Raw genomic sequence first — 12,122 nt, 5'->3', positions numbered from 1 at the left:
AAGAAATAATAGAACCTGAGCGATAGTATGGGGGATAAGGCTCTTGCTTTGTTGGTGGTTGACCCTAGTTTGGTTACTGACACTATGTATGGTCCCTGAATACAGCCAGGAGTAATCCTTTAGCACAGAGTCAGGAGAAAGCCCTACGTACAGTCAGGTATACACATCCCAAATACACACACATACACACACACACACACACACACACACACACACACACACACACCCATAAAGGTTACAGAGTATCAACATCCACCACATAAATGACCTCATTTTACAGAAAAAATTTTCATCCAGATATTAATGAAGAATCAAAATTAAAGTAGGAATTATCCGAACCCTTTCCTCCAAGTTCAGAGCTCATTCCAGGTGTCATACTTCTGAAATCAGGAAGTATGAGACAGTGGAATTAGAAAGTTCATATCATAAACATTGTTGTCACTCTGTGAGGCTGGTTTCAGGCAGGGATGCAATTGAGGTATTGGCACAGCTGCAGACGCACTCTCCTAAGAAGACTGTGATCCATCATGGATCCCTCTTGCACTGGTCGCTTTTGGTTCTCCTTCATGGTAGGGTCATCTGAGCCCTGTCAGTGGAGGACTGATGTGATGGCTGTCATTTCATGGGCAGTGTGAAATCCTCTGCTGTGTTTTTCCCAACTGCTTTATAACCCAAGCTGTTTAGACGGTGACACACAGTGTCACATGGTGCTCACAGTCTCAGAAGAGGTTGCTTTGGACCTCCACTCCTGAAAACCTACTATGGACAAGCAGCCTTAGAAATACTTGACCTGGTGAGATACTAAGATTATGTGACTGCTTCTGCAACACAACTATCCTATTTTAAATTGATGGCCCAAGCAGTGTTTCCCAAAGTGGGTGATACCATCTCTAAAGTGGGGGAACTAGAACCATATATTAACTTCTGGTGCAATTGGGGTATACTTTTCTTTGTTTGATTAAAGGAGGTATATTTCCTGGGGCCAGAGCAATAGCACAGCGGGTAAGGCATTTGCTTTGTACACTGCCCACCCAGGTTTGATCATCTGCGTCCCATATGGTATCCCGAACGTGGTAAAAGTAATTTCTGAGCACAGAGCCAGGAATAACCCCTGAATACTTCTTGGTGTGGCTCAAAAACTAGATTTCCAAGGGGTGTGGGGTATTTTTTTTCTGAAAAGGGGGCTGTAGGTCAAATAAGTCCAGAAACCTTCACACTAAGAAACATAACTGTCCCATGTCCTAGCCTGCACCTCTGTTGCAGAGATAAGCTATTTCAAACCTGAAAGAATCATACTTTCTAGGCAAAATTTATTTCTATGGGTCCAGTCTGTGGTTTTCTTAGCTGAACATTATGTTTCTAACATCCATAAAGATGTGTGCTCAGACTCATGGATTATGAAGGAACCAAACTTTAAGTTCCTGATGCAGCTTTTCAGCAAATGCAGCTGTTAGATGGAAGAGAAGGCACCCACAGATCTTGTCTCCAACTGAACCAACTACATCAATCTATAATGGGGAAGTGGTCAGTGTTGGAAGGCTTTGAAGAGGCAGCTTTGAGGGATGGGAGCTGACTAGGAAGCAGGGATTGAGAAAGGTTGCTTCAGCCTGAGGGGAGCAGCGGGAGGGGGCTGCAGCAATGTGAGGGGTTCTAAGTGAAGGGGAGTGAGCTAGGCCTAGCAGATGTGAGTGAGGGATGAAAGGCAGGTGAGGAAGGAATGCCCCCATTAACTTAAGGTTTTTGTGAGAGACAAGGGTGTGATAATAACAATCAATGTTAAGAGAGGCTGTTCTCCTCTCTGTCACCTTCATGAGCCCCTTCCCCATCCCTGTGTCTGGGTCAGAGCTGAGAGGACAAAAGTGTCCATGGAGCCACTTTTCCCTATACTGTTCCTGACACTGAATGTGACACTGAATGTGAACCATTCTCAGGTCACAGGGTCAGATCCCAAATCAGCTGCCCATCAGCCCCTAGATGGCAGGATTATCTTTGTCTTATGTCCCCATGTTTCCCAAAGTGCTCAGATAGAAAAAGACATGTTTGGGGAAAGAAAAGGAGCTCTGCTCGGAGAGAGGAGTGAACAATGCATCTCAGGAAACAAAGTTTAGGCTGGGTAGACAAAGAGGGGTTTAGGAAACTTCAGAGGTTCATACAGAAGAGGACAAGCCTTTGACCTACACTGTCCAATTCATTAGGAGGTATGAGAAGGAAATAAAGCAGCACTAAAGGCCATATAGGTCACCCATGGGGTCCTGAACATAGCCAGCATGTACCAAAGCTCAGGAGAACTCATGTCATCTCAAAGGTAAAGTAGACGCGCCTCCTGTTTCTCCTTTAGCCCAAGGCTCATAGGCCCATAAGACACTTACCTGCCAGAACAAGACTCTAGGGACTTGGAATGCTCAGGTTCCTTCCTGGAAACATTTCCCAGAGGCCATGAATTAGGAAAGCAGGGAAATCACTGGTGAGAAAAACCTCAGCCTCCTCCTGACCCACCCTCATGAAGCCACCAGTGATCTCACACACTGTCAAACTGCTATCCCTCCCTTCATATAGCAGTCAATAAGCATGTACATTGCCAGCCCACAGTCCCAACCATCATGAAACAGTCAATGATCACCCACATTCCTGCCCCACAAGATTTTCCTCCCCTTGCAGCATTGCCAACCCATCAATTGTACTATAAAGCAATAGGAGGCACCAAAAAAAGGAACGAGTGGCTCTCATAAGCAATGTTCAATCCTGTAAGCAATGGTTCTACAAGATCACATAAGATATTCTACTTTTAAAAATGTTAATAATTAAGGTGATGTATTTAATATGATGTTTGACATCTGTGGTCTTGGTGAACACAGCTATCAAGAAAATGCCCAAGATCTGCCCCCATGTCTTGTCACCCCATGTGCTCAACAAGTTTTTGGAAAAATCAATATGATTCCTTAAGATACAGAACCAATAGTCGTTTACTATTCTGTAGAGTGGACTTATTCAAGATCTACAGTCCTCAGATCATTCATCATCCACTGCCACTAACAGCCCATCTTTCATAATCCATGAGGGGTATGGCATGTTCCTGCCTATTCATCTTTCTTTACTATTGCAGCCTTAGTATCTATTAAGGACCCAGCACATACCTGATTCTCAATAAATACTCAGTAAACAAAGAATTCTGAATTATGGTGGGGATAAGTCAGCCATGGAAAGTCATAACGTCTTAAGATACTGCTTTTTATTTTGATAACCAAGCACTTTTTTACTCTCTAAGGAGCAAGTCAGCCTAAACCCCACCATAGCTAAACTGAAGAGCTGAGAGGGTTCTTGTACACCTGAAGCTCCCTCTCTGCAACAGAGAGTAAACTCACCTCCTGAAATAGGGGCTGACCCAACCAGTCCCAACAGATTCCTCAGCTCCCAGAGAATCAGAGCTTGTCTCCTGTAGTGGTTGTGAAAGAATGAGGAAGATGAGATGAGGGGGACAAACCTCAGCACTGGGACAGAGTTTGTCCTGCTGGGGCTCCAGGAGAACCACGCTCTCGAGTTGATCCTGTTCATGTGCTGCCTCGGCATCTACTCTGTGAGTGTGCTGGGAAACTCCCTCCTCATTGTGCTAAACATGCTGGACCCCCATCTGAACACCCCCATGTACTTCTTCCTCAGCAACCTTTCCTTCATAGACATCTGTGGCACCTCTGCCTTTGTGCCTCTCATGCTAGTCAACTTCCTGAAAGTTCAGAAGACCATCTCCTTCCCTGGCTGTGCCCTACAGATGTTCCTCACTTTGGGAATGGGCTCCACAGAGTGCTTGCTCCTTGCTGTGATGGCCTATGATCGCTATGTGGCCATCTGCCAGCCACTGAGGTACCCAGAGCTCATGAACATGAGGATATGTATACGGATGGCTGTGCTGAGCTGGGGAACAGGGTTCAGTAACTCACTGCTGCAGTCTGTGTTCACCTGGAGCCTCCCCTTCTGTGGCCACCATGTCATCAACCACTTCTTCTGTGAGTTATTGGCAATGCTCAAACTGGCCTGTGGGGACATCTCCCTAAATGCCCTACTAATATTAGTGACCGCAGTGATCCTGACATTGCCCCCTTTTCTGCTCATCTGCCTGTCCTACATCTTTATCTTGGCCACAATCTTTAGGGTTCCTTCTGCTGCAGGCCGGCGCAAAGCTTTCTCCACCTGTTCTGCCCACCTCAATGTGGTTGTCATTTTCTATGGAGCCCTCATATTCATGTACTTCAAACCCAAGGCTAAGAATCCCCAGTGGGATAAGATGATTGCTTTATTCTATGGGATCGTGACCCCCTCCCTAAATCCCATCATCTACAGCCTGCGTAACGCAGAAGTAAAAGCTGCTGCTTTGGCGCTGTTGCGGGGAGACCTGCTCTCCAGGAAGCTGTCCCAGCTCTCCTGCTGGAATCCTGTGCACTCAGGCTAATGGGAGCCTTAGCCTCAAATTGTGGGCATGATGTGCAACTTGGTGGCTTCAAGTCACCACAGAGTGAATTCCCCCAATTGCCTGATGACAAGAGATTGGGTCAAGGATATGGGACGTGCTTTTGCATCCCCATCTCTCAAGAAGACTCAAATGATTTGGCTATCATCTGGAACGTGCTGGTCACCAGAATCAACAAAGCTGATCTGACACTTAGAGCATCTGCGGTAATAGCCAATTCATCCTTATGGCCACAGTAAGAACCCATGGAGAGAACCACAGCCATCTTAGTCTGGAATCCAGGTACTCCCTAATGGCTGCCACACCAATATACATGACACTTGCCTTTCATTTTGCCCATACCCTGTCTGTTGCCAGCTCCATGATCTCATGGATGGTGCCATATTCTAGAGTGAGACACTGAGGGTGGACCTGTGCTACCCAAGATTTTCCTCCACTCTGCTCAATACTGCAGTGGAGCACCAGAGAAATGTGTGTGAAGTTGGTTAGGCAGAGGGGAGGCTGTAGGACCCTCTAGAGCACTTACAATCCCTATATATCCTACCAGATCACCTTCATCAACTATCCCTGTCTAGGACCAAGGCAAAGACCATTTACTTTTCCCAGAGGTCACAGAACCATGGAGACAGATACAGATTCCAGAATCTCTAGTGATAACTTCTCCTTATTTACCTATGGGGAACTGGGGCCAAACCCAAAATCAGAGTACCAGGCTTTGTGCAGACTCTACAGTGGCACCTACAAACTCGGATATGCCTAATCTCTACAACCAACCCTTCAGGGATTCAGATTCTTCTGCTGCTTGGATCAAACTAGAACTCACTCATCATGTCTCAGCAGTGACACTCTATATCAGCTGACACGCTGTATCTATATCTATATGTCAGTGGTCCTCAAACTTTTTAAACAGGGGGCCAATTCACTGCCCCTCAGACCGTTAAAGGCCAGACTACAGTAAAATGAAAAATTATTAACAAATTCCAATGCACACTGCATCTATCTTATTTTGAAGTGAAGAAACAAAACGGGAACAAATACAATATGGGGCCTGTGGGCCGTAGATTGAGGACCACTGCATATCATAGTACAAAGCCCACTTTCTCTCATCAGATGAGGAAATCCTTCAAAGACCTGGAAACCTCTCTTTCCTCCTCTCTCTTGGCCTTGCCCCTATCCTCACCCTGGAGCTGTCCATCTGCTTGGCAAGTAAGATGTTTCCACACTGGTGAACTCTGGAGGGAAGCTTCAAGTGGCTCAGACTCCTCTCTGCAGGTCCATGAAGCAGCTCTTCAGGAAGGTTTTCTGAGCTTGGTTGTTCTTCAATGCCTACACAGTGTCACTATCTGTTGGGGGACACTGTAGACGGATGTGGGTCAGATGGTGGAGTGTCAGTATCTGAAGTGTCTTCTGAAGGACAAGGCAAGAAATACCCTACTTGGAGTAAGAACAGAGTAAGAGAGTCCAAGGTTCCTGCTGATCTTTCCCCAGAAGCACCTCATATCAGACTCTCTATAATATAACTCCTTGGGGCTGGAGAGATAGTACAGTGGTAGGGCATTTGCCTTGCACATGACCAACCCAGGACGAACCTGGGTTCAATCCCCAGCATCTCATATGGTCCCCTGAGCATGCCAAGAGTGATTTCTGAGCACAGAGCCAGGAGTAACCCCTGAGCGCTGCTGAGTGTGGCCCAAAAACCAAAATAAAATAAAACTCCTTATCCAACTCCCAAAAAAAAACTTGTATCAGCATGTCATAAAATGGCATTATCACCCCCAAGGCAACAAGAAAACCTTTGTCATCTTTCAAAGACTTCCCGCCCCTAACCCCAACAAGTGCCACCCTATGGTTCTTTCTCACCCCTTCTAGCTCTACTGACACCTCTTCAGACACCTCTACCCTCTCATGTCTTGAATATTCAAGTGTTGCTGCACACTTTTTTTTATCCTTTTGGTTTTGGGGACATACCCAGAAGTAGCCAGGGGTTACTCCTGGCTCTTCACTCAGGAGTCATTCCTGGTGGTGCTTAGAGGACCACATGGGATGCCGGAGATCAATCCCAGTTCACCGTGTGCAAAGCAAATGCTCTGCCTACTGTGCTATCACTCAGGCTCCCTCTCTATACATTTTTCACCCGACTCTCTCCAAAAGCCACCCCAGCTCTGGCTCCTCACCTCATCTCACTGCTCTTCTCCTTCATTTTCCAGGAGCCAAAACCAACACCATCTCTCTATCCCACCTCAGCTATTGGCTACTCTCCATTGCCCTTACAAGTTCCTGTGCTGGCCATGTCATTCAGCTGATATGTAGCAGACCCAGCTAGGCCTGTGCTCTGTATTATAAACTCTACTGATAGAGGATGGGACACAAAACAGAACTTCTCAGGAAACATAGAAGTAATCCTCCTACAAACCCACACATATACACTAGCACATTAACACATTCTCACACTTACATACAAGCACACAATCTCCAAGAAACCCAGCTCTGCGAGCATGTGTGCTGTGCCCTGACTACATGCATATTTGTTGATGGAATGGTATTTCTGACACAGGAAAAGAATAAGTCATGCTCCCAGATGTTCATCCAGCATGGCAGAGCACAAACCTCTCACCCCTGGCTCCTGATGCTCATTAGGTCTTGGTCCCTATAACCCAAGAGGCCCTCTTTTTCTTGATCTCCCACACTCAAGGCCCCATGAAATGAGACAGCACAGAATCAAGAAATCTTCATTGGAGGCACACCACACTTCACCTGCATCAATCCGGATTCCAGCCCCTTGACAGGGCCTGCCACCCCCATGACCCACATGTAGTGTGTACACAGGAAGCCTGAGGCCAGAGCTATGAGGAGCTATTAGAGATAGGAGACTCATTATCTCCAAGATAGACCCATTTCCTGAGGAATGAAGCTGTCTTCTGAGAAGGCTTCGCCTCCCTAGGAAGGAATTCATGTTTTAGGAGGCTCATCTTCCTGGGAAGAGACCACAACCCAAGAGTAAGTCCCTGAAGCAGAGAGGACTCTGGCCCCTGAACTCAGGACTCCCTGGGACAAGGAATGCAGCTCAGCTGCAGAGGGGTAGAGCACTTGTATGCATGAGGTTCTGGGTTCAATCCCCAACACATAAAAACAGAACTCAACAACTAAGAAGGACTCTATGAATGCAGAGACCATCTGCATTCACAGTGTCCTTAAATTATGGCAGTCTCATGGCCTCAGTAAATACTCTATGTCCCCAAGGATTTCCAAGTCCTTAAGGATAAGTCAGTGTCCTCAAGAAATACAACTTGTCTCTTGTCCCTGGGGGATATCCAAGACTCCAGGAACCATCCCAAGAACTTTCTGTTTTTCTGAGAGTCCATGTTCTCCTGCCCCAAGGCTCTCAGCTGGTGCAGATGCTGCTGACTGTGGCTCCTCCTGGGCCCACCAGGCCCAGCTCCTCCTGCTCATTGATGCACAGCTGGTAGCCACAGCCCCGGGGCCGTGCTCCTGAAGAGATCCGGGAGTCAGTCTTGGCACGTGGGGGCAACAAGAAGCCCACACTGCCAGCAATGAGCATATGCCAAATGCTGTGGATGTAGAAATAATTGTCTCGTGTCTCCACAAATGCATAAAGTAAGATGGCACTGCCTGCAATGAGGCTTCCTGGACACAGGTGGAAAAGCCAGCGGCGCCATGTTGGTGGATAGCAATGACGGCGGCGGACACTCCGGATGGTCTGGGGAGGCAGAGAAGGGAGCTCAGTCAGGGCCTAAGCCTTCCAGTATCCCCCTGTGTTTGATTCTGAGCTGCTGGCACCTAGGAACAGGTGTGGGCAGACCCTGAATTTCACTGCATAATTCTCACATCCTCCTTGTCACTCCAAAATGTCACTCCATGTCCTTTCATTGTATAATTGTACAGACCTTAATAATAAAGGGTTTTTAAGCAATACCAGACCATTTTTTTAAATCTTCATGCAATTGATATGAAGATCATGAGAACAGATCCTAGTAGTAAATGCCCCACTTGGGGAGGGTAGAGAGCACCACTACAACAGTGGTGGGAGGAAATGGTCACCCTGGAGGAGAACAGGGTACTAAAAGTTCGTTAAGGGTTATGCACAAAACCCTATCAGTAACAGTACTGTAAACCAGAGTGCCGAAAGGAAAGAACATAAAATTTTGAATGCCTACCATTAAGGCAAGCTGAGGGGTGAGAAAGAAATTAAAGACATTAGTGGGTGAAGGAACTGGTATTGGAATACCATATGCTTGAAACTCAGTCATGAATAACTTTGTAATTCACAATGACTCAAGAAAAGCAAAAAATATCTCTCACAATTGGTCACATAAAAATGCCAAAAACAATGGTCATAAAATCTGCATCATTTTTTAGCAAAATACAGTATGAGCGGCATGGTGATGAGTTCAGGGATCACACCCACCCTAAGTTGGGGACCAGACACCCAGAGATCTGGAACACCATACCTCCCATATCCCTTACCCAGGCAGTGGCCAAGATGCCGAGGGCAAAGAGACTGGGTCCAAGCAGGTTCCAGAGTCCATGTCGGTCTAGCTGCAGTGCCATGGAGAGCAGCATGGCCCCCAGCAAATACAGCACCTAGAGAAAGAGAACTCCAGGGGCCCAGCCATGGCATGGGATGCTGCAGACAGGTGTGGGGTGGAAGGGGGAGGGTAACTGGCAGGTCCCAGGGAAAGGTTGGGCAGGCATTTCAAGGAAGCTGTGGCTGTGCCCTAGGGCCCACCCTTCACTCACCTGCTTGACTACAGGCTGTAAACGGGCCATGGCAATGACAGTGACCCACACAGACATTAGGGAGCCCAGGAAATCACAGAACTGCAGCACGTCGTAGTCCATAATGCAGAACACCACAATTCCTGGCTGATCGCAGGCATGGTAGAACTGGAAGAAGAAATGATAGGCATTGAGAAAACTTGGGGTATAGGAAGTGTTATATAGACCTGGAGAAAGAGGTCACATAGTGGAACACAGCTGTCAGAGATGCAGAGGTTAGAAGCAAGAATTAGGAAATGCCTCTTGTTCCAATCCTAAGGAAAATATACTAGAGCCCTCTGTTCATAGGTCATGCTATCCATCAGCTTTCCTAGTATTTCTGCTTCTGGAATGTGCTGTGAACAGGAGTAGGCCAGTAGATCCAGATTTCTTAAGTTGAAACCAATCCTTTCCTCTAACTTTATGCTCATTTGGACAAACCAGACCTCATCGTCACACCCATACCTGAGTTATCCTGAGTTAACCACCACCCTTATATTCAACAAACTCAAATTAAAACAAAGGCAGGCACTGGAGTGATAACACAGCAGGTAGGATATTTATCTTGCATGCAGCTGACCCAGGTTCAAACCCGATATCGGATATGGTCTGCCAAGCCTGCCAAGAGTAATTCCTGAGTGCAGATCCAGGAGAAAGCCCTAAGCATGACACCCAAGCATGACAAAGGAAAAAAAGGCAGTCCTATGTTATAAGGAGAACACAGCATTGTGGACAGTATGGTGAAGGGATAGTGTCCAACTTGCTTATATGGAAGGAAAGGAAAGAAGGTACTGAAAAGAATCAAATGGCTGTGAGACATCAGAGGAACCGGATCCAAAAATATTCTGAGCACCAGGAATATGGCCTAAAGTGATGGAGACATGCTGGCATATGTGAAACCCTTGTTTACTCCCAGAACTTTCTGATGCCCCAAGTACTGCCCGTGTGGTCCAGGAAGCCCCCAAGCAGTGCTGGGCTCTAAGCACCACAGCATTGAGCGGCACAATAACCATCAAGCCAAGCCAAGAGCAATGCCAAGTGTAATCCCTAAATTTTTTCCCCTTAAGATCTGATGGCTCAATGTGCTTTCTCTCTGACACCTGCATATCCCCCCAGGTCCTTTGAGGAGCTATAGCTCCTGAAGATGAGAACATATACATGCCAGCATAGGACAAAAACTCATCAAGCTGGTGAAGAAAAGGTAGGAGAGCTTAGGGGGAAGCAAAAAACTGAAGCCTTTTTGAAGTGATTTGAGAGCTCACAGGTCCCTCAGATACTCCTCTCAGCTTTGCTCAGTATCTACATTCAATTTTAAGATACACAAGTGAGGGCTGGAGAGATAGCACAGTGGTGAGGCATTTGCCTTGCATGTGGCTGACTCAGGAGAGACCTGGTTCAATTCCCAGCATCCCATATGGTCCCCCAGCTAGCCAGGGGGCTAGAGTGCAGATGCCAGAAGTAACCCCTGAGCAACACTGAGAGTGGCCCCCAAACCAATCAATGAATAAAGTTTTTTAAAAAAAAATAAGATATACAACTAAGTCACTGGTATGCTGAGCCACCAAAAGGAAGTACCGTACAGAACTCAGACAAGAATATGAGCTCCTCCAAAGCATGTTCTGTGTCAAGGGAGGGAGCTGTCTACAGATGAGGAAAGAGATGGAAGAAACTAACTGGCAGCAATAGGGTTACCACACATTCAGGGAAGAAGGGAGATGAGAGAACCTGAGGAACATATTCCTACATAAAAATAAGGGGAGAAAGACTTCAGGGAAAGGAGCATGAGGTTCTGAACTTGAATCACAGAACCTCACACCCTTGAGAAAACAACATCACCTTTATAAGCATGAGAAAAATTGAAGATCTGCTGTGAAGGGCAGATCCAGACCAAATGTAGACCAGAACAGGAAAGAAGCCTCAAAAGTTCAAGCTCTGGAGACAAAAGATGAGGAGAACATTTCTTTTGGGACCTGTTAAAGAGTTCAGCTAAGTCAATTCAAACTACAAACAATATAACTACTGTCAAGGGTAAATTTTAAGAAGGACAAGAGAAGCTAAATATTTAGGAAAAAGAAATAAAATTTCAAAGAAAAGTTTTGGGGTCTAGAAAAATAGCTCAACAGATTGGAGAACATGTTTTGCATGCAGGAGGTCCAGGTTCAATCCCTGGCACCAAATATGGTACCCCAAGCACTTCCAGGAGTGATCCCTGAGCACAGGTCTGGTCCCAAAACAAAAAAGGAAAACAAACAACAACAACAAATATTTTGGGATATTGCCTGCTCCTGGGAAACCTTAGGATTGATCCCTTCCAAATTTCAGTACAAGATTTAAATGTATGTACCTATCTTCTTCAAGATAGAGTATGCTGTCATAGGACTAGATTGTACAGAAGGTAAGAAGCTTTCCTTGCACACAATTGACCTAGGTTTGAATTCCAGCCATTCCTTACTATATCCAGAGCTAGCCAAGTGCAAAGGCAGGAATAACCCTTGAGCACAACTGGTTGTGGCCCAAAAAACAAACAACAACAAGAAAGTATGAGGTAGAGACTATCTTGGAACAGTTGTAATTTAAATGACTTTTCAAAAAGACATATATATCTAAATATACCTCTAAATATATTATCAAACAGAGAAAATAGTTCTTAATGGGAAGCTCACAAAATTCACAGGGGCTGACTTCATCATTAAAAAGAATATTTAACCATGTCTAAAAGATGTTTATTTTTAAGACCTTTATTTCTCAGATATTTGTTTCTAAACAAAACTATATTCTAGGGTGTTTTTTTCCTATCTTAGCTACAGACCAGATATAAGTACTGTAGACTACTACATTACTCCAAACTGTTTCATGATTTGGATTTCAATGGAGAGCATTAATA

General features: G+C 45.7%; 2 protein-coding genes across 2 annotated transcripts in view; one reads left to right on the top strand and one right to left on the bottom strand.

Moving 5' to 3' along the window:
* Window positions 1–3,466: 3,466 nt before the first annotated feature.
* On the top strand, window positions 3,467–4,444 carry LOC126006684 (olfactory receptor 2K2-like). Its single transcript, XM_049772212.1, has one exon. The coding sequence runs from the start codon at window positions 3,467–3,469 to the stop codon at window positions 4,442–4,444; it is 978 nt and encodes a 325-aa protein (XP_049628169.1).
* Window positions 4,445–7,175: 2,731 nt separating this feature from the next.
* Window positions 7,176–12,122, bottom strand: part of TMEM8B (transmembrane protein 8B) — a 31,649-nt gene continuing 26,702 nt past the window's right edge. Inside the window, exons 11-13 of the mRNA XM_049773150.1 lie at window positions 9,221–9,367; window positions 8,948–9,064; window positions 7,176–8,180 (exon numbers count right to left, since the gene is read on the bottom strand). Coding sequence (XP_049629107.1) covers window positions 7,845–8,180; window positions 8,948–9,064; window positions 9,221–9,367 — 600 coding nt within the window. The 3' untranslated portion in view covers window positions 7,176–7,844. The remainder of the gene's footprint in view (window positions 8,181–8,947; window positions 9,065–9,220; window positions 9,368–12,122) is intronic.

This window comes from Suncus etruscus, chromosome 1 (genome assembly GCF_024139225.1).
Source record: "Suncus etruscus isolate mSunEtr1 chromosome 1, mSunEtr1.pri.cur, whole genome shotgun sequence".
In the NCBI taxonomy this organism is placed as follows: domain Eukaryota; kingdom Metazoa; phylum Chordata; class Mammalia; order Eulipotyphla; family Soricidae; genus Suncus; species Suncus etruscus.
The sequence above is the reverse complement of the archived record's forward strand: the minus strand, read 5'-3'. Positions and strand labels throughout refer to the sequence as shown.

Excerpts from the sequence above, each read along its gene's own strand:
- LOC126006684 (XM_049772212.1), top strand. The coding sequence starts at position 3,467 with ATGAGGGGGACAAACCTCAGCACTGGGACAGAGTTTGTCCTGCTGGGG.